General features: G+C 42.5%; 1 protein-coding gene across 5 annotated transcripts; it reads right to left on the bottom strand.

Annotated features, from left to right (window-relative positions):
• Nucleotides 1–10,860: 10,860 nt before the first annotated feature.
• On the bottom strand, nucleotides 10,861–26,954 carry LOC121568957 (eukaryotic translation initiation factor 3 subunit A). 5 transcript variants are annotated; one of them, XM_041879487.2, is made up of 23 exons: nucleotides 26,785–26,953; nucleotides 24,906–25,096; nucleotides 24,660–24,796; nucleotides 24,207–24,370; nucleotides 22,117–22,316; nucleotides 21,736–21,944; nucleotides 21,271–21,442; nucleotides 20,767–20,871; nucleotides 20,484–20,582; nucleotides 19,841–19,957; nucleotides 19,486–19,671; nucleotides 18,806–19,153; nucleotides 17,172–17,276; nucleotides 16,942–17,055; nucleotides 16,618–16,740; nucleotides 14,214–14,367; nucleotides 13,718–13,917; nucleotides 13,141–13,232; nucleotides 13,025–13,042; nucleotides 12,493–12,902; nucleotides 12,094–12,247; nucleotides 11,733–11,920; nucleotides 10,861–11,446 (listed from the first exon to the last, which is right to left on the bottom strand). In XM_041879487.2, exons 1-23 carry the CDS (start codon nucleotides 26,831–26,833, stop codon nucleotides 11,235–11,237), a joined length of 3,747 nt encoding a protein of 1,248 aa, XP_041735421.1. In that variant the 5' UTR covers nucleotides 26,834–26,953; the 3' UTR covers nucleotides 10,861–11,234. The 5 variants fall into 5 exon arrangements, with proteins under 5 accessions (XP_041735421.1, XP_041735400.1, XP_041735392.1 ...); XM_041879466.2 differs by having other exon boundaries at nucleotides 12,106–12,268; XM_041879458.2 differs by having other exon boundaries at nucleotides 12,094–12,268.
• Nucleotides 26,955–27,290: the final 336 nt, after the last annotated feature.

Genomic DNA, 27,290 nt, shown 5'->3' on the forward strand with positions numbered 1-27,290 from the left:
CTTTGTCGTGCCCTCTTCACGACTGTCTTGGTGTGTTTGGACCATGATAGTTTGTTGGTGATGAGAATGGGGGCGTGCTTGGTCCTCTTTTTCCTGTAGTCCACAATCATCTCCTTTGTCTTGATCACGTTGAGGGATTGGTTGTTATCCTGGCACCACACGGCCAGGTCTCTGACCTCCTCCCTATAAGCTGTCTCATCGTTGTCGGTGATCAGGCCTACCACTGTTGTGTCGTCGGCAAACTTAATGATGGTGTTGGAGTCATGCCTGGCCACGCAGTCATGGGTGAACAGGGAGTACAGGAGGGGACTGAACACACACCCCTGAGGGGCCCACGTGTTGAGGATCAGCGTGGCAGATGTGTTGTTACCTACCCTTACCACCTGGGGGCGGCCCGTCAGGAATTCCAGGATCCAGTTGCAGAGGGAGGTGTTTAGTCCCAGGGTCCTTAGCTTAGTGATGAGCTTTGAGGGCACTATGGTGTTGAACGCTGAGCTGTAGTCAATGAATAGCATTCTCACGTAGGTGTTCCTTTTGTCCAGGTGGAAACGGGCAGTGTGGAGTGCAATAGACATTGCATCATCTGTGGATCTGTTGGGGCGGTATGCAAATTGGAGTAGGTCTAGGGTTTCTGGGATAATGGTGTTGATGTGAGCCATGACCAGCCTTTCAAAGCACTTCATGGCTACAAACGTGAGTGCTACGGGTCGGTAATCATTTAGGCAGGTTACCTTAGTGTTCTTGGGCACAGGGATTAAGGTGGTCTGCTTGAAACATGTTGGTATTACAGACTCAGTTAGGGACAGATTGAAAATGTCAGTGAAGACACTTGCCAGTTGGTCAGCGCATGTTTGGAGTACACGTCCTGGTAATCCATCTGGCCCACGAAATGTTGGCCTGTTTAAAGGTCTTGCTCACATCGGCTACGGAGAGCGTGATCGCACAGTCGTCTGGAACAGCTGATGCTCTCATGCATGCTTCAGTTTTGCTTGCCTCGAAGCAAGCATAGAAGTAATTTAGCTCGTCTGGTAGGCTCGTGTCACTGGGCAGCTCGTGGCTGTGCTTCCCTTTGTGGTCTGTAATAGTTTGCAAGCCCTGCCACATCCGACGAGAGTCGGAGCCAGTGTAGTACGATTCAATCTTAGTCCTGTATTGACGCTTTGCCTGTTTGATGGTTCGTCAGGAGGGCATAGCGGGACTTCTTATAACTGTCCGGGTTAGAGTCCCGCTCCTTGAAAGCGGCAGCTCTACAGCTCAGTGCGGATGTTGCCTGTAATCCATGGCTTCTGGTTGGGGTACGTACGGTCACTGTGGGGACGACGTCATCGATGCACTTATTGATGAAGCCAGTGACTGATGAAGTGTACTCCTCAATGCCATCGGAAGAACACCCTTGTTGAATATATATGTATCTATTGTAGGTCCTAGGATACAACAATGAATAATGTGGAACAAATAAGTACAATCAAAGGATACCTTACAACTTACAATAGTGAACACCTTTTGAAACAGCTGTGAAAACCAACCTGGTAATATTTTAGATTTTAATACATAAACTTTTATATTTGTTGGCACAGTTGTGTCATTAATATATTTTCAGATTTTTTGTAAATAAAACTGTCTGGCTAGCTAGCTGGCTAGCTGACTAGGCAGCTAGCCAGCTTTTAAGCTGTTTTTAGATTGACGTTGCTAGCTACTGTAGCTGGCTAGCTGACTAGGCAGGCTGAGGTATATAAGTAATGTTACAGTAGCTAGCAACGTCAATCTAAAAACAGCTTAAATTATTTATTCCTATTTAACAATATTTTATTTTATAAAGACAAATATACGGTAAAGAAAGAGTGTTCTCTTTCCAGTCTTTTCGGTCCTCTTAAGCAGCAGGTAGTCAGCAGGTTGTCAACATCAAAAACACGGTCCTTGGAGAGCAATTCTGAGGTAATAATTTTGCAATGACTGAGCGAGCGTTTACGAGGTGAAATAGAACTAGAACTGCCCGCGTCCTCCTTCCTTCGCTACGAGGTAAAATAGAGCCAAGCAACCAGCTAGAACTCATCGCATCCCATTGTGATGCGGGGGGACACTATTTGGCCGGTGGACACTATTTGGCATGACAGGCCCCAGGGCCCGTTTGGTAAGACGGCCCTGCTTCCACTACAATTAATATCCCATCATGCTTAGGCTCATGCATAAAATAGCCCAGTTGCTCATTATTTTGACTACCCTGGCTAGAAGAAGAGATCTCAGTGACTTTGAAAGAGGGGTCTCAAATGAGCATAGGGGGTTTAAAGGGTGTGTGTGTCTCAGTCACCAGATCACAACCCAATTTAACACTTATGGGAGATTCTGGAGCAGCGCCTGAGACAGTGTTTTCCACCACCATCGACAAAACACCAAATGATGGGTTTTCTTGTGGAAGAATGGTGTCACATCCCTCCAATAGAGTTTCAGACACTTGTAGAATATATGCAATGGTGCATTGAAGCTGTTATGGTAGCTCAATTCCCTATTAAGATACTTTATGTTGGTGTTTCCTTTAGCTCCCCATGTACTTGCCTAAGATTGTACTTTTCTATACCACATATCATATAACTGTGTACAAAATGACCTTTTTGTGCATATAAAAAAATCTGCCAATGGTAGAAATACTTGATAGAACTGCAATACAGAACTCTGATACACTCTGTATTGGTGTGTATTCCCCAAAAAAGTAGTTATTCTAGGGCAAATCTAAAAACAAATGTTATATATCTAGGTTTATTTGGAGACATAATTACAAGTTACAAATCATCAGAGGGTGAAGGGGGACCTGTATCAGGGATTTTGACCAGATAGACAGATCACCTTCAAAGATGGAGCACCTTATGTACTAGCCTATGGTTATAACTGGTTATAACTAGGTATGATAACATACAAAATCAACATTACCTTAGATATATGCTTAGTTGCAGTCAAAACAGCTAATAAAAGTGTGTCATTGGTATGAATACTTGGTAGAACTGTAACACACAAACCAGATACCCTCTGAATGTACACATAATACTTTATTGGTGTGTATTCTCCCCAAAAAGTTATGTTATTGAAAATCAGAATTCCTATAAAAAAATGTTTTTAATGTAACCTTGATTTTGACAGGAATTCCACATTTTGTTGTGTTACAGCCTGAATTCAAAATTTATATTTTTTCTCACCCATCTACACACAATACACCATAATGACAAAGTTATAACATGTTTTTAGAAATGTTAGCATATCTATTGAACATGAAATACAGAAATATCTCATTTACATAAGTATTCACAACCAATACATGTCAATACATGTTAGGATCACATTTGGCAGTGATTACAGCTGTGAGTCTTTCTGTGTAAGTCTCTAATAGCTTTGCACACCTGATATATTGTACCAAGCTCTGTCAAGTTGGTTGTTGATCATTGCTAGACAACCATTTTAAAGTCTTGCCATAGATTTTCAAGCTGATTTAAGTCGAAACTGTAACTAGGCCACTCAGGAACCTTCAACATCGTCTTGGTAAGCAACTCCAGTGTATATTTGGCATTGTGTTTTAGGGTATTGTCCTGCTGAAAGGCACATTTGTCTCTCTGTTGGAAAGCAGACTGAACCAGGTTTTCCTCTAGGATTTTGTCTGTGCTTAGCTCTATTCTATTTATTTTTATCCTAAAAAGAGTCCTTGCCGATGACAAGCATACCCATAACATGATGCAGCAACCACCATGCTTGAAAATATGAAGAGTGGTACTCAGTGATGTGTTATGTTGGATTTGCCCCAAACATAACACTTTGTACTCAGGACATTAAGTTCATTTCTTTGCCAAATTTTTTGCAGTTTTACTTTAGTGCCTTATTGCAAACAGGATGCATGTTTTGGAATATTTTTAATCTGTACAGGCTTCCTTCTTTTCACTCTGTAATTTAGGTTAGTATTGTGGAGTAACTACAATCCATCCTCAGTTTTCTCCTATCACAGCCATTAAACTCTAACTGTTTTAATGTCACCGTTGACCTCATGGTGAAATCCCTGAACGGTTTCCTTCCTCTCCGGCAACTGAGTTAGGAAGGACGCCTGTATCTTTGTAGTGACGGTGTTTTGATACACCATCCAAAGTGTAATTAATAACTTCACCATGCTCAAAGGGATATTCAATGTCTGCTTTATTTTTATTTTTTACCCATCTACCAATAGATGCCCTTCTTTGTGAGGCACTGGAAAACCTCCCTGGTCTTTGTGGTTGAATCTGTGTTTGAAATTCACTGCTCGACTGAGGGACGTTACTGAGGGACCTTACAGATAATTGTATTTGTGGGGTACAGAGTTGAGGTAGTAATTAAAAATCATGTCCATGCAACTTATGTGACTTGTCAAGCAAATTTTTACTCCTGAACTTATTTAGCCTATCGACTCAAGACATTTCAGCTTTTCATTTATTTATTTTTTGTACAAATTTCTACAAACATAATTCCACTTTGACATCACGAGGTATTGTGTGTAGGCCTGTGACACAAAATCTAAATTGAATCAATTTTAAATTCAGGCTGTAACACAACAAAATGTGGAAAAAGTTAAGGGGTGTGAATACTTTTTGAAGGCACTGCATAGGCTATGCATAAATCAGATACATTTTTACGTGATTTGGAGAATAACATATAGTTGGTTTTTATCTGCATTAAGTATCAATTTCAGTTAAACATTGACTTTCTGCGAAGCAATGAAAGCTGATTGAAGCCCCGAAAGAGCCTGGCATGGTCAAACGTAGGGGAAATGCACACAAAAATTACTTTTTAGCTTACGTTTTCATGTACCGAATAAAAATCTAAAATTTCAACTCTACCGATAGTTTTGTCACAAAAAACTGTTGCATTAAATAGCAAATGTGCCTACTCTGGTGTTGGCACATGCATACTAGCCAACAACAGCTCGCAGATACAGTGCGCGTAGGCTGTGTGGGTAGGCTAGTCTACGTGAGACTATTATGCATAAGAGCAAGAATATTTATATTTGTCAAACGGCAGTCAAGCATGTCACCAGAATAAGACCATCGATATCTATTGGAAAGGAGCAGCAAGCTCATCACCGACGACATGCATTTTCACCCCCCTGTGAAGTTCATCACAATTTATTTCATCTGTAGCCTAATAAACTGTATGGTTTCCCAAGTCGTCGTGGGAGGACTATACACCATATCATCGGGTGGCTCCAAGTTTATTGAAGTCCATGATTATTATATCCATATTTGCGCATAAAGGCGTTTCCACCCCCATTATTCGCATAATACATTTTACAGACACAAAAAGATCCCACCATGTAGAACTAACAAATTATCTGGAGATATTTGTAAAATTGTACCGAAACTTCCTGTTTCCATCACAGCTGTCGTGATTGAATAAAACATGGTTAGTGACTCCGCAACCAGAGGAGCAGAAAGATGATGCAAGAAAGGATGAAGGAAATCAGTCCCAGTGATAATTGTTTTTTTACATCAATCTTAAGCAAGTCATCTAGCACATCACAAGTAGAAACTGGAGGCTGGGAGGGGGAAGAGCAGTCGACTGACTGACCAGGATCAATTAAACCACCATTTATTTCAAATAAAAAGCCTGCCGAGATAAAATACTGATTAAAAGCGTCACTTACCTATTTTTTTTCTGTGATAATGCCAGAGTCTGGCACAACTTGCTTAGGCAGGGAAGGAGATACATTTCCACACTTCAATGCATTAACTGTTTTCCAGAATTTAGACTGTTCACCAGCAGATGTAAAAGTACTTAGAAAGTAGCTTGATTTAGCTACTTAATTCAGGAAGTACATTTATTTCTCATTGGCCTGAAATGCTGCCAATCAGCTACCGAGTCAGTTTTTCTAGCCTTGGCCCAGGCCTGATTTCTCATCATAATGAGATCTGAAAGTTGTATAGAGGACCAAGGATTTGTTATATTTTTAACTCTAGGGCGTTTAAAGGTGGCGTGTTTGTCTGCCATAGATATAAAAATAGATGAGAAATGTTCTAGAGACAATTCAGGGTCAGGCATGCAGCTGATAGAGCAAAGCTCAGAGCTATACATATCATGAAGAAACACCTGGGCAGAATAAACAAAAATATGTATCTTCATAATTATTTGAGGATCAATGTTTTTCTGTTTTGTATCTCTAATACATGCAGTAGAACAGTGATCACTGATGTCATTAGCAAAGACACCACTCAATAAGTACTTGTGGGGGCTATTTGTCAGAATTAGGTCAATCAGCGAGGAGTTTCATGGGTTTCTTACATGAATCAGTGTAGGTTCTGAGATTAGTTGAGTCAGGTTAAAGTCAAGTCAAATATTATTCAAATGATCAGAGGCCGGGGTAAGCCAATCCAGGTTAAAATCTCCTTAAATAAGAAATTCAGATGGCAGAAAATATTTTAAATATTCAGAAATAGTATCAACAGCATCAGTCAGTGCAGCAGGGGGACGGTAAATCTCTGCTACAAACAAATGCATATTTTGGCATAAAGCCAAATCCAAAATCAAACACTCAAAAATGTTTTGGTTTTGGGGGTAGCAGCTAGGTTTCCATCCAATTGGCGGCAGATTTTCATACAAATATTCTAAAATCCGCATAAAGAAAATATGCAAATTTTACCAGCAGTGATGTTTACACCAAACATACTTTTTGTGGATAAAAATCAGTGCATGATGACATAGTCCACACAAAATGTACTTTTTCGCTTAAGTTTTCATGTATGGACGAAAAATCTAAAGTTCAGTGTGTTTCCATATTGCATTTTCAACTCTACCTCTAACGATAGTTTTGTCACAAACTGTTGCGTTAAATAGCAAATGTGCCTACTCTGGTCTTGGCACATGCACTCTAGCCAACAACTCGCAGATACAGTGGTTTACATGATGATTACATAAGAGCGAGAATAATTATATTTGTCAAACGGCAGTCAAGCATCTATCATTATGTCACCAGTATAAGACCCTCAATATTTATTGGAAAGTAGCATCAAGCTCATCACCGTACACTTACACCACACTGTGAAGTTCATCATAATATATTTATTCTGTAGCCTAATAAACTGCATGGTTTCCCGAGACGTAGTCTGGTCGTAGTGGGAGGACCACACACCATATTGCGTGACTCCAAGTTTACTTCGACATGATGGTTATTATATCAATATTTGCACATAAAGACATTTCCACTACCATTTCTCTCATCATTTATCTAACAGACACACAAAGATCCCGCCATGTCAAACGAACAAATTATGTGTTAGCATTTATAAAATTGTACCAAAACAGTTATACGGTATGACTTTACGGGCATAAAAACTGTGGATGGAAAAGTGACACTTAGAGAACATGATGCCACAGGAGGCGATTTCACATATAGACACCCCTCCACTCTTTTTCAGTCTATCACACCTGAAGATGTTGTAATCAGCAATTTCAACGTCCTTAGCCATGATCGAACCCTTGACCCAGGTCTCCGTGAGAACCAGAATATCAGGGCTCATATCATGCACCCAGACCAAGAAGGTCCATCTTTGACATCAAACTTCGCACGTTTACGTGCAACAGCACGTAATATCCTCTAATATGTTATATGTGCAATTTATATTTTGGGTGCTATACCATTTGTTTTGAAGTTACTTTGAGGATTTGGGCATGCTTTTTGAAACATGCTGCCATAATTAGCTTTTTGTACTAATGTGGATTGTTCTTTGGAAAAGGCTGCACATTATATAAAAGGAACAATTTATATTTTCGTTTGACAGAATCTGCAAATTAACTGTAATTGGTTTTGGTATTTTTTTTTTTTACATCGGATAACAATTACGTGTAATGATGTTTTGTTAATAAGTTTATATTTTGCTATGATTGTTGCTTTTTCCAATAGTTTCTTCTTGGTAATCCATGCACACTACATGACCAAAAGTATGTGGACACATGCTCGTGGAACATCTCATTCCAAAATCATGGGCATTCATATGGAGTTAGTCCCCCCTTTGCTGCTATAACAACCTCCACTCTTCTGGGAAGGCTTTCCACTAGATGTTGGAACATTGCTGCAGGGACTTGCTTCCATTCAGCCACAAGAGCATTAGTGAGGTCGGGCACTGATGTTGGGGGTGATTAGGCCTGGCTTGCAGTCTGCGTTCCAATTCATCCCAAAGGTGTTCGATGGGGTTGAGGTCAGGGCTCTGTGCAGGCCAGTCAAGTTCTTCCACACCGATCTCGACAAACCATTTCTGTATGTCATGCTGAAACAGGAAAGGGCCTTCCCCAAATTGTTGCCACAAAGTTGGAAGCACAGAATCTAGAATGTCATTGGATGCTGTAGCGTTAAGATTTCCCTTCACTGTACCTAAGCGGCCTAGCCCGAACCATGAAAAACAGCCCCAGACCCTAAATCCTCCTCCAAACTTTAGTTGGCACTATGCATTCGGGCAGGTAGCGTTCTCCTGGTATCCGCCAAACACAGACTGCCAGATGGTGAAGCGTGATTAATCACTCCAGAGAACACGTTTCCACTGCTCCAGAGTCCAATGCCGGCGAGCTTTACACCACAGCTCATGGTTATCTTAGGCTTGTGTGCGGCTGCTTGGCCATGGAAACCCATTTCATTAAGCTCCCGACAAACAGTTATTGTGCAGACATTGTTTCCAGAGGCAGTTTGGAACTCGGTAGTGAGTGTTGCAACTGAGGACAGATTATATTTACGCTCTACGAGCTTGAATGGTCCAGTTCTGTGATACCACTTTGCGGCTGAGCCGTTGTTGCTCCTAGACATTTCCACTTCACAATAACAGCACTTACAGTTGAGACCGGGTCAGCACTAGTACGGCAGGAATTTGACAAACCTACTTGTTGGAAAGGTGGCATCCTATGACGGTGCCACGTTAAAAGTAACTGAGCTCTTCAGTAAGGCCATTCTACTGCGAATGTTAGGCTATGGAGATTGCATGGCCGTGTGCTCGATTTTACACAGTGGCTTGCGAAAGTATTCACCCCCCTTGGCATTTGTTGCCTTACAACCTGGAATTAAAATGGATTTGGGGGGGGGTTGTATCATTTGATTTACACAACATGCCTACCACTTTGAAGATGCAAAATAATTGTTTTGTGAAACAAACAAGAAATAAGACAAAAAACAGAAAACTTGAGCGTGCATAACTATTCACCCCCCCAAAGTCCATACTTTGTAGAGCCACCTTTTGCAGAAATTACAGCTGCAAGTCTCTTGGGGTATGTCTCTATAAGCTTGGCACATCTAGGCACTGGGATTTTTGTCCATTCTTCAAGGCAAAACTGATCCAGCTCCTTCAAGTTGGATGGGTTCCACTGGTGTACAGGAATCTTTAAGTCATACCACAGATTCTCAATTGGATTGAGGTCTGGGCTTTGACTAGGCCATTCCAAGACATTTAAATGTTTCCCCTTAAACCACTCAAGTGTTGCTTTAGCAGTATGCTTAGGGTCATTGTCCTGCTGGAAGGTGAACCTCCGTCCCAGTCTCAAATCACTGGAAGACTGAAACAGGTTTCCCTCAAGAATTTCCCTGTATTTAGCGCCATCCATTATTCCTTCAATTCTGACCAGTATCCCAGTCCCTGCCAATGAAAAACATCCCCACAGCATGATGCCTTCACCACGCTTCACTGTGGGGATGGTGTTCTCAGGGTGATGAGAGGTGTTGGGTTTGTGCCAGACATAGCGTTTTCCTTGATGGCCAAAAAGCTCAATTTTAGTCTCATCTGACCAGAGTACCTTCTTCCATATGTTTGGGGAGTCTCCTACATGCCTTTTGGCGAACACCAAACGTGTTTGCTTATTTTTTTCTTAAAGCAATGGCTTTTTTCAGGCCACTCTTCCGTAAAGCCCAGCTCTGTGGAGTGTACGGCTTAAAGTGGTCCTATGGACAGAACTCCAATCTCAGCTGTGGAGCTTTGCAGCTCCTTCAGGGTTATGTTTGTTGCCTCTCTGATTAATGCCCTCCTTACCTGGTCCGTGAGTTTTGGTGGGCGGCCCTCTCTTGGCAGGTTTGTTGTGGTGCCATATTCTTTCCATTTTTTTATAATGGATTTAATGGTGCTCCGTGGGATGTTCAGTGTTTCAGATATTGTTTTATAACCCAACCCTGATCTGTACTTCTCCACAACTTTGTCCCTGACCTGTTTGGAGAGCTCCTTGGTCTTCATGGTGCCGCTTACTTGGTGGTGCCCCTTGCTTAGTGGTGTTGCAGACTCTGGGGCCTTTCAGAACAGGTGTATATATACTAAGATCATGTGACAGATCATGTGACACTTAGATTGCACACAGGTGGACTTTATTTAACTAATTATGTGACTTCTGAAGGTAATTGGTTGCACCAGATCTTATTTAGGGCCTTCATAGCAAAGTCGGTGAATACATATGCACTCACCACTTTTGTTATTTTTATTTATTTTTTTAGAAAGTAATTTTTTTCATTTCACTTTGACTATTTTGTGTATGTTCATTACATGAAATCCAAATAAAAATGCATTTAAATTACAGGTTGTAATGCAACAAAATAGGAAAAACGCAAAGGGGATGAATACTTTTGCAACGCCCAATCCACTAATTTGAAGGGGTGTACACATACACTATATATACACAAAAGTATGTAAAATGTTGATAGCTTGAGGGTTAAAGCCACTTTTGATGCAGCCCAGTAAAGACCAAAAAGTTCCTAAAACTTCCAAATCCTGCTCATCATTCAAAAAGGACCAAGTGTAAGAAAAGTTCTACAAAGTAGCAACTAGCCATGCTACCACAATCAGTCAGGCCTTGAGCCTTAACTGAGAAATTGAGTGAGCAAAGAAAGAAATCAACTGTTGAGCAAAGTACTTTATTAATAAAGGCTGTATTTATCTATAAACATGCAACTCATTGTGTCAAATATGGTTGAATGCTTTAAGATCGAACCACACACTAGATATTGAGTGAGACTAATTGTATACTCTAAGCATGCACATCAAATTGGGAATTAACTCGTTTTTAGGTTAAGAAGCCACCTTAACAAAATACATATTCGAGATAGTTGATGAGATGACACATTTGGTTGATCAAATAATGAGCTTTGCTATGCCAAAGTTTTAATAAGCTTATGCCAAGGTTAAATTACTACGAGGCTGGCAGCAATAGAGGGGTACAACATTAGTCATTGTGGGGCCATTTGGAAGCAGATGCTCAGAGAGAGGGTGGACTCAGCGGCGGGCCACCTTGGTCCAGCCGTCATCGTCGGTCTCTTCGTTGGTCTTCTTGGCGCGACCAGCGTTCTCTTTGTCTTTCTCAGAGCGCCAGGAGCTCTTCTCTCCGTCCGCTTCACGCTCACCCTCTCTGGGTCTGGGGGGAGCCGGACGTTCCTCTTTACGCACCTCACGCTTCTCGTCGCCGGCACGGCGCCAAGAGCCTCCTCCTGTGTGCACAGAACCTGTCTTGTTAGGGGATGGCATCTTAACTTTAAGTACTGTGTTTAAAAATACATCCTCCAGATTGGAAACACTGCCAGAGAACAGGGGTTACAGTAGTCTCAATTTTCATGATATAGACAATGAATGAGTATTGCTGCATTAATAGGTTGATGCTTGATACCGGTTGACACTTGCAATGAATACCGAGCTGGCTAACTGTTTTAAAATACCGAAACTTAAAACATGTGGCTAGTAAGGTAGGTTGCAGAGGACTGAGCAGGCTGATCTTACCTTCTTCAGGCTCTCTGCTGGGTGGGGGACGGTCTCGTTCATCCCTGCGCTCAGGTCGCTCTCGACGGATAGGAGGGCGGTCCTCGCGGTCAGGCTCTTCCTGACGAGCAGAGTCTCTCCAGCTTTTTTTGGGCGCCTCATCATCAGCACCCGGCCTTCTCCAGGCACTACCACCACCTCCCTCCTCCCTGAAAACAGAGGTCTCCGATTACGCCAAGAAAATAAATACAAAAAACACCTGTACAACTACTCCGTTTTCACAATATCAGTAAAACCATCCACCCGTTTAGGAGCACTCCTGATCATAGAGTATAATATATGAGCCTTCATATCACAGTAGTGCTGTTTGTAGTCCACATACTGTGCGTCTGACCTGGGTGGGCGGCGCTCTGGGAAGCGTTCGCTCTCCTGTTTTTCCTCTCTCTCGCCTTCGTCGCCCTCATTGCTGCTGCCACCTTCGCGGGGTGGACCCCAGCTCTCCTCGCGGGCCTTCTCCCTCTCACGCCAGCCACCACCTGAAGCAGACACCAGAGCAACTGCCCATGATCCAGCACAACGTGTAAGAAGAACTGGCAACAGTTGCCACTACACAAATATTTACTATTAGACATTTCTTAAATACTAATTAACATAATTATAGGAGAACAAGTACATGGAAGAGGGCTTTCAACGACAACACACTTACTACACAAGACAAACACGCAACCACATCAATTCAATGATCCATATTTGGAACAGATTAAATGGGAAACAACCATACCGGGCCGGCCTGCTGGCTTCCATGGCTTGTCGTCACGGGGTCCGCCCCTCTCGTCATCTCCTCCTCTCCTGGGGCCCCAGGTGTCATCATCGGCCCCGCGTCTGGGGCCCCTGGACTCATCCGTGACTCTGCGGGGGCCGTCATCAAAGACACGCCTGGGGCCATCTTCGAAGCCTCTGCGGGGACCGCGGTCCTCGTCCCCTCCCCTTCTAAGACCCCGGTCATCATCCCCAAAGGTTCTCCTTGGTGGACGGTCCTCATCCATGCCTCTGCGCAGGGGTCGGTCCTCGTCCCCGAAGCCCCTGCGTGGGGGTCCGCGGTCGTCGGCTCCACCACGGCGAGGGCCGTCTCCTCCTCTCCTGAAGGGTGGCTCTCTGTCTTTTTCCTCGCCGCCATCGGTTCTCCAGTCCCTAGAGAGAAAGGACAGCACAGTTATAGGACAGGTCACTTTGACCAGTGAACACAAACATACAAAGTATTTTAAACCAGGTAACATGCTTCAAATTTGCAATCTGAATGAAATCCCACTCACTTATCTGGTACGGCGTCACTATAGAGAGTAATAAAAGATTTTTTGACCAGTGAACACAAAGTATTTTTACCAAATGAAATGCTTCAAAAGTACAGTCTGAATTAAATCCCACTCACTTATCAGGCACAGGCCGACGCCTCTCTGATTCAACCTCAGTACGCCTCCTCCATCCTCCACCTCCTCCCTCCTCCTTCTCAGCACCCCAGTCCTGGAGAGGAAAAGAGTGTCCAACACTGAGTGATGGCTTTCATTACATTTACATGATTATTTATTTTATTTATTTTTTAAGAACACCATATTTGCAACATTATGATAATTTCATCCTATACCTTTATCTGAGCTTATTTTTGGGACTTCATAACTAAGTTAACAGGGAAATGGAGTACATTCATGTCACAAGTTCCACCCAAAATGTCAAGAAACTTCACATTGTACTTTGAGACGGCTGCCTGTGCTTCTCGCTCTCAGTTCGCCGGTGAAATAGAAGTGCATTTAATTTCATGTCGCTCTTCGAGCGATCAATGGAGGAGAATCATCATTGAGCGAACAAAACTTAAGCGCTATATAAACCCATTTATTAATATTATAATTATTTTAACACCCCTCTAAAGTGAGTCATCTTCGACTCAACAGAAAGTGAGCTGTGTGAAAGTGCTCTGGAGGAGAAGTTGGCGAGAATGTGTAGTAGGCTACCTTGGCTTCTCCTCTGGGTTTCTCCTCAGACCTAGCAGGGGCCCTCAACTCTTCCTCCCTGCGGCGCTCACGCTCCTCGATCTCCTGCTGCCGGGCTCGCTGCTTCCTCTCCTGCTCCTCTAGTTTGCGCAGGCGCTCCTGGTACTCCGCCTCCTCTGCCTCACGTGCTTCCTGCTCGATGCGCTCGCGCTCCTCGCGCTCTGCAACAACACATGGATATGTAGATTCAGATGACAGGACACTGAAGACTATGGGGCAACCGTCACATGGGACACACAGACGAACAAACACCAACCAAAAACACACTTGGAACCGAAATCTAATTTACCTAAATCTGTGTGCATAACTTCGTTTTTGCAGATATATATATAGAGTTACTATTACCTTTAAGAGAAACTCATAGTTGACAAGATCTAAGATAATAATAATAAAATTATTATTAGACATCCATACTATATACCAAGTCCTCTCTGGGCCTGAGAGGTAACGGAGGTACCTTTCTTGAGCTGCTCCTCATGGATCCGCTGGGCCTCCTCCTCCTTCTGGCGGTAGAAGGCGTTACGGCGGTCCTCCTTGCGCTGAATCTTCCTCTCCTCTAGACGCTTCTTCCTCTCCTCCACCAGGCGCTCCTGGAACTGTTTCAGTTTTTCCTGGGATGGTAACAAAGACATTTAGGTGTATTCTTAAAGATCTTAAGTGTATTCTTAATAAATGAAAAACAACTCAGGCCAAATAACTTATGGTAGAACTCCATTGACAATTACTTTTTTTTGGTTATTCCTACTTTCTTTGTAGCAGCTGATAAGCTCTTTAAAGTAAATATTCACCCATTTTGAATGTTATATTGTTTTTGTGCATCTCTGAGCGATGTTCTATCGATTCCCTGGGCCAATTCATGTTTTCGTGTGTATCTGAGATATTGCCGTTCAAGCAGGCAGAAATTCAGCCGGTATGAAGTAGCATTGAGATAAAGCCGCTCTCACTACGCTGGAAGTTAATAGGAATACGACTTTTAGATTGCAAAAACATCTATCACACATGTCAGATGTCAATACTGGCCGATGTCATAACGCGGTAGGTTGTCTTCTCTCGAATGAGCCATTGACCATATTTCTGCGATATTCCTACCTCGAGAAATGTGTAATTTAACATTGGGTCTAGGGGTGTTTTCACACTTGGTCCCTTTCAGCCACTTTTTGTGAACTCAGTGCGTTTTGTTTAATTTTTTGTGCAGTGTGAACACTCCAAAAGGAACTCAGACCCCTAAAAAAGAGCTCCCCGAAGCTAACCGAAACCATCTTGAGAGGTGGTCTGAGTTTGGTTCGCTTGATTTGGGCAACGTGGACACTAAGCTCCCCAGGTTCGCTTGTCATTAATCCCACACCACACACTAGACTACTGCAACACTGTTTCCCCTGCCATAGCCCCTCACATTGGTGCCACAAGAGAGAAAATGATGTGCAGGTTCCTGGATAAAAACATTCCGTTTTTGGATATTGATTGGCGATTGTCAAGGATGCACAGAAATTCTAAAATACTGAATGTGTGGAGTTTTGAGTTCAGATTATTTGTTTGCGATATGTGATCTATAGGCTAAGAGCGCTTCATAAACTGTTTATTCAATTGTGGGGTTTGAATAGTGTGAGAAGATGACAACATATTTGTTAAGAATCACAACATAGGGTTCAAAATCTATTCTAGCTCTTAAAGGGGCAGTAGCCTACATTGGGTGTACAATTTTCAATTACAGCATTATTTAATCTGCAGTTATTCTTCTGCTATTTATTCTGTTACCCATTATATGTACCTTTTGATTACAATTATGTCTCACCTTTTAACTAAATGCAATCTATTAGCTTCCTAAATGTAAGTAGGTATATGGTATATCAAGCTGTCCGATAACACACTGATGGAATGGCTTGTCCTGCACTTTGTAAAAACCCACAGTGTATTGAGTGAATGTTGGAAAAAGATCTTGGTTCCTTTCTAAACATAGCAATGTGAATGCAAAGAGGACTCAGACCACAACATAGGTGACGTGAACTGGCAAAAGAGTTGAGTCCTCATTCAAAGGCAAGGGCAATGTGAATACAAAGAGAACAGATCTTCTGCTTCTTGTTTTTACCACAGCTTTCACTTTAAAGAGGACTGAGATCGGTTCTTTTAAAGAGGACTATATGTGAAAAACCCTTAACACATTTCTCCTATTTGTCAGACTCGTCAGTCCAGGGTGCATTGCATGGTGCCGTTGCGATTGTCAGACTCCACTCGAGGCACATTGATCTGCAGGTTAAACATGGTGAGATTGTAGACTCCTTAATTGATAATGCAGTTTGTTTAGGCGATTGGACAGCTAACTAGCTACTTCACATGCTAATATTGACTTTAGTATTATTATGTGTAGCTACATTAGCTAGCTAGCCCATAGAGAGAGCATTGCATTATGGGTTTTGTAGTCGACTTGAGCTGCAATAGATTTCCACATGTTGCTACCAACATTATTATAACGACAAAATGAAACATTTGTTCACAAAAAATATTACTCACATATTAGTGTTATGCAACACTGTAAATTACAAGAATGAGTGGTTTTGGGTGGATTTTTCCTTTAATGCCATTGGGCTTCTAGAATCGGTGGTTTCATGCACATTTTAATTAAGCAATAAGGCACGAGGGGGTGTGGTATATGGCCAATATACCACGGCTAAGGGCTGTTCTTCTATGCAACGCGGAGTGCCTGGATACAGCTCTTAGCTGTGGAATATTGGCCATATACCACAAACCCCTGAGGTGCCTTATTGCTATTATAAACTGGTTACCAACGTAATTAGAACAGTAAAAAGTTATACCTGTGGTATACCATCCAGGAGACAAACTCCCCAATTTAAAATGCCATTTACCTCGTAGATGAAGCTGCGAGCATCTGTTATTTTGCTCACAAAGTTCTCCTTGTCCTCCATCATTCTGGACATCCTTTGCTTGTGCTCCAAGGCCCTCTCACGCTCCACCTTCATGTTGCTGATCTACAACACAAAACAGATGGACCATAATCATTGACCATTCTGTAACCACAATTAAAATGTTGTTTATTATCACGAAAAACATGGACCAGTCAGCCTGACAGCTTGCCATCACTAGAGCGCTCAGTTCGTGCATGCCATCTACAATGGCTTTGTGTTTAGGATTTACAAAGGCATAGATGCTGAATAAATATATTGCCTTACCCTCTCCTCCTCTTGGAGTTCCCATAACTCCATGTCCTTGACACGCTGCTCCTCGTAGGCCTTTTTGATCAAGGGAATCTCCTCCAGACGTTTGGCCCTCTCAAAGTAGTCAATCTGCAAGGACCAGTCCACACATGAAACAACATTGAGTGAGTCATTTTTCTGCATCACCTGTTTGTAACAGGCAAGACAGAAAACATGGAATATATATTTGATTAAAATATCTTCACCTTTTTCTCCTGGTTTTTCAGGCGGTCCTGAAGTTCTCTCTTCTCCTTCTCAAGCTGCTCCACCTGTTTGGACATGATGAAGTCAGGATCCAGGTCCTCAAGGTCCTGTGGAAAGGGAGGTTAAGAGTTAATTTCACCATTGTACATCCACACTTCATTTCCAAAACTCATTCTAGATTATATTCCGGACTCTGACATTGCTTGTTCTCACGTCTTAATTTATTGTTCTTTTTTTAACTTTTGGATTGTGTGTGTATTGTATTGCTAGATATTGTTGCATTGTTGGAGCTAGAAAAATAAGCATTTCGCTGAACTGCGATAACGCCTGCAAAACTGTATGTGATCAATAAACTTTGATTTGAGATGTTAGCTATACTGAACAAAAATAAATGCAACATGAAACAATTTAAAAAGATTTCACTGAGTTACAGTTCATAAGGAAATCAGTCTATTGAGAAATTCATTAGGCCCTAATCTATGGATTTCACATGACTGGGAATACAGATATGCATCTGTTGGTCACAGATACCGTAAAAAAAAAAAAAGTAGGGGCGTGGATCAGAAAACCAGTCAGTATCTGGTGTGACCATCATTTGCCTCATGCAGCGCGACATCTCCTTCGCATAGAGTTGATCAGGCTGTTGATTGTAGCCTGTGGAATGTTGTCCCACTCCTCTTTAATGTCTGTGCAAAGTTGCTGGATATTGGCGGGAACTGGAACACGCTGTTGTACACGTCGATCCAGAGCATCCCAAACATGCTCAATGGGTGACATGGCTGATGAGTATGCAGGCCATGAAAGAACTGGGACATTTTCGGCTTCCAGGAATTGTGTACAGATCCTTGCGACATGGGGCCGTGCATTATCTTGCTGAAATATGAGGTGATGGCGGCGGATGAATGGTACGACAATGGGCCTCAGGATCTCGTTACGGTATCTCTGTGCATTCAAATTGCCATCGATAAAATGCAATTGTGTTCGTTGTCCGTAGCTTATGCCTGCCCATACCATAACCCCACCGCCGCCATAGGGCTCTCTGTTCACAACGTTAACATCAGCAAACCGCTCTCCCACACGAAGCCATACATGTGGTCTACGGTTGTGAGGCCGGTTGGATATACTGCCAAATTCTCTAAAATGACGTTATGGCTTATGGTAGAGAAATTAATATTCAATTCTCTGGTGGACATTCCTGCAGTCAGCATGCCAATTGCATGCTCCCTCAAAACATATATGGCATTGTATTGTGTGACAAAATTGCACATTTTAGTGGCCTTTTATTGTCCACAGCACAAGGTGCACCTGTGTAATGATCATGCTGTTTAATCAGCTTCTTGATATGCCACACCTGTCAAGTGGATGGATTATCTTGGCAAAGGAGAAATGCTCACTAACAGGGATGTAAACTAATTTGGCCACAAAATTGGAGAAATAAGCTTGGTGTGTATGGAAAATTTTTGGGATCTTTGAGTTCAGCTCATGAAACATGGGACCAACAATTTACATGTTGAGTTCATATAATTTTTGTTCAATGTACATCATTGATGTCAATGTGATCTTTTCATTTTTAACAAAGCAATATGTTTGATGGGTGGCAGAGTGTACAGCTTAGTTGAGATTGTGTCTAGTTTACCTCTATATCGATGTCTTTGAAGGCCTTGGCTCCCAGTTCGGTCTTCTTGATCTGCTCCAGCCGCTCGCGCACAGTCTTCTTCTTGATCTGCTCGTGCTCCTGCATGATGCGCTCCTTCTCGCGCTCCTTGGCCTCCTGGCGCAGGCGCTCCTCCTCTGCCTTGCGCACCTTCTGCAGCTCCGCCTCGCGCTGCTCCAGCTCCTCCTTCTCCCGCTGGATGTTGAGGTTCTCCAGACGCTCCTTGCGTTCCTCGATGGTCTGCCGGCGGGCCAGGATGCGCTGGTGCTCCTTGCGGCCGTTCTTCAGGTAGGCGGTGATGGCTAGCTGGCTCTGCTCCTCGCGCTCTTTCTGTAAATGGTGGACAAGAGGGTAGACGAGTGAGAGATGGGGACAGGTTTGTTAGAGCAAGATTGTGCATGAATGGGGGTTTCACGCAGTATTAATGTGAATTGGTTGTGTGTGTATGCACGGAACAATCCATATAGTATTGGCCCTAAATGTTACATTTTCAAAATGCCTTAAATACCTTATAATAATTTATGTAATGCACATTGGGATGATGGAATAGAAAGCATGTTTTGATATTTGATCAAGGAGGACAGCGACGTTGTCTTTTCTATTTATTTTTTTGGGCTAGCAGTGCAGGTACAAATGCCATCTCGACAGGAGGCTGTGCTCACCAGCATGGATGCAGGTTTGATGACCTGGATTGCCTTGGCCAAGGAAGACGACATGGCTGTCAGCTGGTTCCTGATCTGCGCAGAGGGCATGTTCTGCAAGAACGGCCCCACAGGAGAGTCCTCTTTGGTCGAGTAGTTCAGGTCCGAACCAAAGCTCAGGTTTCGAGTGGTGTGGTCAATTCGAACCTAGAACAGACATTTCAACAACAACAAAAATTATAATAATAAAAATACTGACTGAATTCAAAGCGTATAGGTATGAAATAACTATGTATTTAGGTGAAAAGTCAACTTGGGTGTTTGTACAATTTTGCACAGAGAATATCATTGACAAAATCCATGTCCGGTACCCCACCTGCAGATCACAGTGTCGGGCAGCATCCACAATGGAGCGCTCCAACTGGAAGGGATCCACAAATGGAACCAGGGAGGCCAGACGGTTGAACTCAATGCTCTGATAGATCTGAGCCACCTAATATCCCATTAAAAGAAACAGTGTGCAGTGATTAGTTAATAGGACCACAATTTACATACAATACATGTGTTACATGCTTCAATCAATGAATGGACAACATCCTGAGGCTCGAGGGCCACGTCGGGATATTTTCTGGACCGTTTTGTTCGTCAAAAATCAATGTGTGCCAGAAAAAGGGCAGTTCTTTTAAAACACATTAGGTACATTATAACATCTACATACTTTCTATCAGGTTTTAGATGTTCAAATGTAGCCTGGAGTAGTTGAATCCACTTTTTTTATTTTACACTTTATTTACTAAATCCATCGTGGGTGGCATTTAAATTGGCTAGTGGGCCTCCTGGTGCCCATCCCTGCACTAGCGAGTTACAAGGACAACAGACATAGTTAATAATAAAGTTATATTGTAAGGTATTGTATTTAATCAGTTATTGTTTGGCACATATTCGTGACATTTAACTATGAGTGAGATTAACAGACCATCAAAGTCTAAGTGAGCAATCTAAAATGAGCAATAAGTCACCTGCTGCAGCAGCCTGAGGATGGTGTTACTCTGCAGATGGGGAACATACTGCTGGAGGTCTGCCTCCTTCTCAGACTGGTCTCTCACCCAGTTCAACACCTAAGAGGAAGAGGGAAGGTCAATACAACAGATGAAGAAAACAAATGGTAAATGAATCAGCCATGACACAAATAGTTGTAATTTCAGAGGAATTATGTGGATGTATTTTATATTGTTTTTGGACAGTTGCATGTCAAATTGCCCAATGTTGCAACACTGTAGCTTTTCTGAATTCAAATGTTACCTTTGTTACTCTTCCGCTAAGCTTCAGTGGGTGGAAGTCCATCTCCAGCCAATTGTACAGCTCCTTCACTTCAGGTACAATGTACTGCAGCAAATTGAACCTAACCTAAAGGGAAACATAACATGCATATAGTAGCACTGTGAACAACCCCTGACAAAAGGACAACGGAAAAAAAAGAAACAGCAGTTGGTTAAGTTCTCTCTGACTCTTCTCTAGGGGTAAAAACTAAGACAGCCTATTTTTGGCACCGGGTCACAAGCTAATGTCATGCAAGTAAATCTCAGCAATGGACAAACCAGTGTTTGTTTTCATTTTTCATTATGTAGTAAACAAACGTATCTGTATGGGTAGTTCACAGGACTAAAGCAAGTCAAGCACTAGAATACAAACTCCTAACATTGACATATGGGACATACTGTCACTGGCCTCTTATACCCAGCCTGCTCACAAACAAAAATCCCTATGGTTATTTCTATAGTCTGTTCCATGCATGTGGGTATATACCATGTCATTGATGAGGCTCTGGCGGGTTGGTGGGGACTGCAGGCCCAGTAGTGTGGCCAGCCTGCGGTGTTTCTCCACGATGATGCCGTCCATGTCCAACAGGCGGGCAATGTCTGTGCGCTCCGGGGTGATGGGAATGGACAGGGTTGCCAGGAGGACCCTTGTGGACATCCTGAGGGAGAGAGAGGAGAGCCGTGAGCACCTGCAACCTCGGATCTACCCATCACCAAACATGCTAACATGAAGAGGAAGGGGGCAGTATCCTGGAGTGTAACAAAGGGCTCTGATTAGTTGGAAATGGGGCAGAGGCATGATGGTGACTGATTGACAGGTGATTAAGGTGAGATAGAAACCATAACTCCAGTTGATGAAATGTCAGATTAATATTTTTTTAAGTGAATGGCCATTCAAGTAATTCTATGTGGCACACATTCCAGCAAACTGGTCAGGACTGGGCTTGCATACCTCTGCATCTCTTCCTGGGTGAGGTTCTTGCGCATCTCCCTGGAAAGGTGGTAGAGGCGGTGGAGGGTGCAGGCGTGGAATAGGGCATTCCCAGACTTCCAAAACACAGTGGACACCTTGTTGTAGTAGTTAGCCATAAGTTGAGGCTTGGGGGGCTTCTTGGAAAGGGCGAAGAGACCATGGATGTCTTCCACAGCCTTGAAAGCTTCCTGTAAAAATCAAAAATCAAATTTCACCATTCATAACACATAAAATCAATGTTCATAATAAAATGTAGATAACAATTGCTTGTTGAAAAAATAAAATTGGACAATAAAAGTATTCTTCTAGATGTAACATTGTTTCAACTAAACATTGCAAGCTAATCATATGACATCATACCTGCCAGAGCTCCATGGCGATGGCACTGTCCAGCTGCACCAGGCGTGTCTCCAGGTGCATAGACTGGCTCTCAGGGTTGTTCAGGTTGATGGCCGTGCTCTGGTTGTGGTGGCGCTGGATCTGACCCAGATGCATGCGCAGATTGTCGCAAAGCTTCCGAAACTCTGCCTTACGGGTGTACTGAAGGCAGAACTTGAAAGCTGCGGAACACATCAGGATACGATTAGGATGAGGAGAAATCTGTTTCCAAGTATTCCCACAAATAAAATAGAGATACAGTTGAAGTCGGAAGTTTACATACACCTTAGCGAAATACATTTAAACTCAGTTTTTCACAATTCCTGACATTTAATTCTAGTAAAAATGTGTTGTCTTAGGTCAGTTAGGGTCACCATTTTATTTTAAGAATGTGAAATGTCAGAATAATAGTAGAGAGAATGATTTATTTCAACATTTATTTCATCACATTCCCAGTGGGTCAGAAGTTTACATACACTCAATTAGTATTTGGTAGCATTGTTTAACTTGGGTAAAACGTTTCAGGTAGCCTTCCACAAGCGTCCCACAATAAGTTGGGTGAATTTTGGCCCATTCCTCCTGACAGAGCTGGTGTAACTGAGTCAGGTTTATAGGCCTCCTTGCTCGCACACGCTTTTTTAGTTCTGCCCACAAATTTTCTATAGGATTGAGGTCAGGGCTTTGTGATGGCCACTCCAATACCTTAACTTTGTTGTCCTTAAGCCATTTTGCCACAACTTTGGAAGTATGCTTGGGGTCATTGTCCATTTGGAAGACCCATTTGCGACCAAGCTTTAAATTCCTGACTGATGTCTTGAGATGTTGCTTCAATATATCCAAAATGTTCCTTCCTCATGATGCCATCTATTTTGTGAAGTGCACCTAGTCCCTCCTGCAGCAAAACATGCACACAGCATGATGCTGCCACCCCAGTGCTTCACGGTTGGGATGGTGTTCTTCGACTTGCAAGCTACCCCCTTTTTCCTCCAAACATAACGACGGTCATTACGGCCAAACAGTTCTATTTTTGTTTCATCAGACTAGAGGACATTTCTCCAAAAAGTACGATCTTTGTCCCAATGTGCAGTTGCAAACAGTAGTCTGGCTTTTTTATGGCGGTTTTGGAGCAGTGGCTTCTTCCTTGCTGAGCGGCCTTTAAGGTTACGTCGATATAGGACTCGTTTTACTGTGGATATAGATACTTTTGTACCGGTTTCCTCCAGCATCTTCACAAGGTCCTTCGCTGTTGTTCTAGAATTGATTTGCACTTTTCGCACCAAAGTACATTCATCTCTAGGAGACAGAATGCGTCTCCTTCCTGAGTGGTATGACGGCTGCGTGGTCCTATGGTGTTTATACTTGCATACTATTGTTTGTACAGATGAACGTGGTACCTTCAGGCGTTTGGAAATTGCTCCCAAGGATGAACCATACTTGTGGAGGTCTACCATTTTTTTTTTCCTTAGGTGTTGGCTGATTTCTTTTGATTTTCCCATGTTGTCAAGCAAAGAGGCACTGAGTTTGAAGGTAGGCCTTGAAATACATCCACAGGTACACCTCCAATTGACTCAAATGATGTCAATTAGCCTATCAGAAGCTTCTAAAGCCATGACATTTTCTGGAATTTTCCAAGCTGTTTAAAAGGCACAGTCAACTTAGTGTATGTAAACTTCTGACCCACTGGAATTGTGATACAGTGAATTATACGTTTAATAATATGTCTGTAAACAATTGTTGGAAAAATGACTTGTGTCATGCACAAAGTAGATGTCCTAACCGACTTGCCAAAACTATAGTCTGTTAACAAGACATTTGTGGAGTGGTTGAAAAACGAGTTTTAATGACTCCAATCTAAGTGTATGTAAACTTACGACTTCAACTGTATGTGAATATGTCTCAATGTAATCAGGTAGGAAATGATGTTATTTTCAAATACAATCTCTTTTTGGGCTTACTTGTGGTCAATTTGACGTGTATTTATTATAATAATTATTTTCACCCCCTGACAAATCGGGCTGAATGTAGTTGCCTACCCCGATGTACATCATGTTAAATGTTCAGATTGTGCTCACCTTGCTGGGCAATGTCATGGTAGAGGCGCTCCACCTTGGAGTTGTTACGCAGCAGGTCCAGGCATTGGCGGTAGGATTCCCACAGAAATTTCACCCAGGGAGTGAGCAGCAGACGGTCTGTACGATCCTGGGTGTCTTCACCACTCACAGCGCTCAGAAGTACACTAGGATCACACAAGGTAGTCAAGTCATTTGAGCTCACAGAACTACACCACTAACATTGCATCATTGTGCACACATCACCACCACGCTAATGGTTTACAGCAAAGGTGAAGCATGATTGTTAGCATGGTTACAGCTATTACAAGGTGGTAACAATAAGTGTGCGGATAGTCCAATATATCTGAAATATAGTATCAGCCTATCACATCATATTGGAATAAGGTTTCAATGGACCCATACCTCAAAGTTAAATAAAAAGGTTCCTAGTTAAATAAAAGGTTAAATAAATACCTCTCAGGAGTCTGGATGTTGTCAAGATCCTCAATGTCCAGGACCATCTGCTGTGACTCCCCCTTGGCTGTCTCCGTCTTCTCCTCGGCCAACTTCAGGTAGGCTCGAACCACATCCTCCAGGGATTTGATGTTCACCTACAAAACAAAATAGAGGCTCATACTTAACTGCGGCAGGTGAGTGACTTTGTAGGATCAATAGTACCCAACATTTACGGTTGTCCAAGAGAGGGCTTGGTGTGCTGACCTGCTGGCAGATGTTCTTGTACTGGTATAGGCCCTCCTTGGCCAGGTGGCTCTTGCGCAGGTCCACGCAGAGCTCCAGGTACTTGAGCATGATGGGCTCGTGGATCTTCTGCCATGTTCGATGCTTTTTGCTCTTAATGACATCGTACAAAACATCCAAAGCTGGCTGCTTTTTGCCAACCTCCAAAAACTCTGTAAAAACACAGCAAATTCATGAAAAACACAGCAAATTACATGAAAAAGGATGAAAAAAGTTCTGAAGGTGAATCAGTTGCTGCAATATAACCTTCATGCACAAGGGACCACCTAATAGATTAAAAAGATCTGGGCCCGGTTTCCCGACATCGCTGGAACTTAGGCTTACAAGTGTTTTAACGATGCATCTTTCCTACAAAAGCCGAAGATGTAACATGTTTCCCAAAACACCACACAGAGAGAACATCAACATCATTGAGGCACGTGTCGATACTGATAGGATCGAAAGAAAGGCAGCGCGGCTCTCAGATCAGCCTTCTCCATTCGAATCCTACCTTGACGACATAATTATTCCACAATAATGATGATGGATCAGCTCCTAGAGAGATGTCACCTATGGCTACAAATATTGAGGCAGCTTATTCTAATGCTTACCCTATAGTAACGCACTTAATCAAGATTTGGCACATCATTGCACACGTTAGGCTACACATCATTAAATATATTGAGGCAGAAATTACAGACAGTAGCCAAATAAAACAAAATTGAATTAACATTAAATTGATTTCAATTAAATTGAAATACAATATATTGGCCTATGTATCCTATACTGTAGGTCGGCTATTTATATGTTAATGTAGTCATCTCCGTACTCATTTGAACCATCTTTTTATCCTTTGCTTGTTTATAACAACTGCAAAGACATTGGCAACTTTGGATTTGTAGTCAACTTCGTGAAGTTATCAGCGGTCACAGAGACATAAACATCTTGTTTCTATGTTTAGCGGACACCTGTGTCTAAAGTGGGGGGGGGGGGAGGAGGTACACATCTAACAACGCATTTAGCTGTTCTACAAGTTGTCTGAGGCAGGCGTTAGATTATGAGCGTTTTCATGTACAACTTTAGTAATGATGTCAAAGGCTTTGGGAAACATCTCGGAGATTTAACGATGCTCCTACGAAGGTTCGTTCTAACGATGAACATAGCCTTAAGATGGTTTTGGGAAACGGGGCCCTGATAGCTGAGTGTAGACATTAACCTATCCATGTATTTATTTTATGAGATGTGCAAACCCCTCCCGGGGCACAACGAACTCGCCCCATTGATAGACAATCTTAGCTGGGCCTTCTGTTTTGGTGATGCAATCTAGCTAGTTACCTAGTTAGCTATCCAAGACCAGTCTAAAAACATTAACCAGCAGCAGCGGTTACCTTTCAGTTGATGTGGCTAAACCGATTATTACTGACTTCAGAGTGAGTTGGACAAGTTGATCACCGTGTCACTAGTTAGCAGCTTAGCTAGGGGATATGCTAATACGTTAGCTAACCAACCCTTCAGGGCTAGGAAGTGCTGACGTTATGTTAGCTAGTCAGTGTGAACAAGATGGCAGATACTTTTCGATGCACCCTGCCGGACATCAGTCACAGACATCAATCATATCGGTGTGATTTTAGATTAAGTATTATTGCTGAATTGGCCGGCCCATGACACCTCTTAACGTAATTATGGGTGGTGAATTCAAAGGCCTAGTGACACGGGTGGCTTCAATGCGTGTACCTATACTTACAACATGGCTTCCCCGCCATGCGTAGCTAGCGAACCACCGCAAGCCAATGTGAATACTTTACTGGGGCTAACTAGGTAGAAAGCGAGGACATCTAAGAAATTACTATATACGACTCACCATTTGCTCGTTTGAGAGCATTTTCCGGTCGTTGGAAATATGCCGGCATTTTTATGGCTTGCTCGCGGAATGAAGAGAAGGTTGGTTTGGGTGAATTTTACTAATTTCACCGGTCCATCCGCGCCAGGCATTCACCCGCTCCGACAAGCTCCTAGGAAAGGAAAGAACCAAGTGAACGGCCCACATCAGTGACGACAAAGGTTCCCGTATGTAACCGAAGAGACGTACATTACATAGAAAGGCAGTAAGTAAAGAATTACATGTATGTATATTGATTGAGAGGAAAATGTATAAGAATGATGTGCTTTTTTTCATGACGTTGCTGTAAAGCATTCAACAAATAAATATTAATCTAAATTCAATATTCAAGAAACATTAATTTGGTTTGCAGGCATTTGAGATGAAAACATAACCTGACATTTTATGTGACATTTAAATCAGACATTCTTTGAGCACATCATTTAAACAAGGAAATTAGTGATACATTGATTGGTGGTAAATTGAGA

Source organism: Coregonus clupeaformis, chromosome 1 (assembly GCF_020615455.1).
Source record: "Coregonus clupeaformis isolate EN_2021a chromosome 1, ASM2061545v1, whole genome shotgun sequence".
Lineage (NCBI taxonomy): Eukaryota > Metazoa > Chordata > Actinopteri > Salmoniformes > Salmonidae > Coregonus > Coregonus clupeaformis.

Excerpts from the sequence above, each read along its gene's own strand:
- LOC121568957 (XM_041879458.2), bottom strand. The coding sequence starts at position 26,833 with ATGCCGGCATATTTCCAACGACCGGAAAATGCTCTCAAACGAGCAAAT. Across the intron at positions 21,945-22,116 it reads TCGCCATGGAGCTCTGGCAG|GAAGCTTTCAAGGCTGTGGA; the intron begins GTATGATGTCAT and ends TGATTTTTACAG. Across the intron at positions 19,154-19,485 it reads TCAAACCTGCATCCATGCTG|AAAGAGCGCGAGGAGCAGAG; the intron begins GTGAGCACAGCC and ends CACCATTTACAG.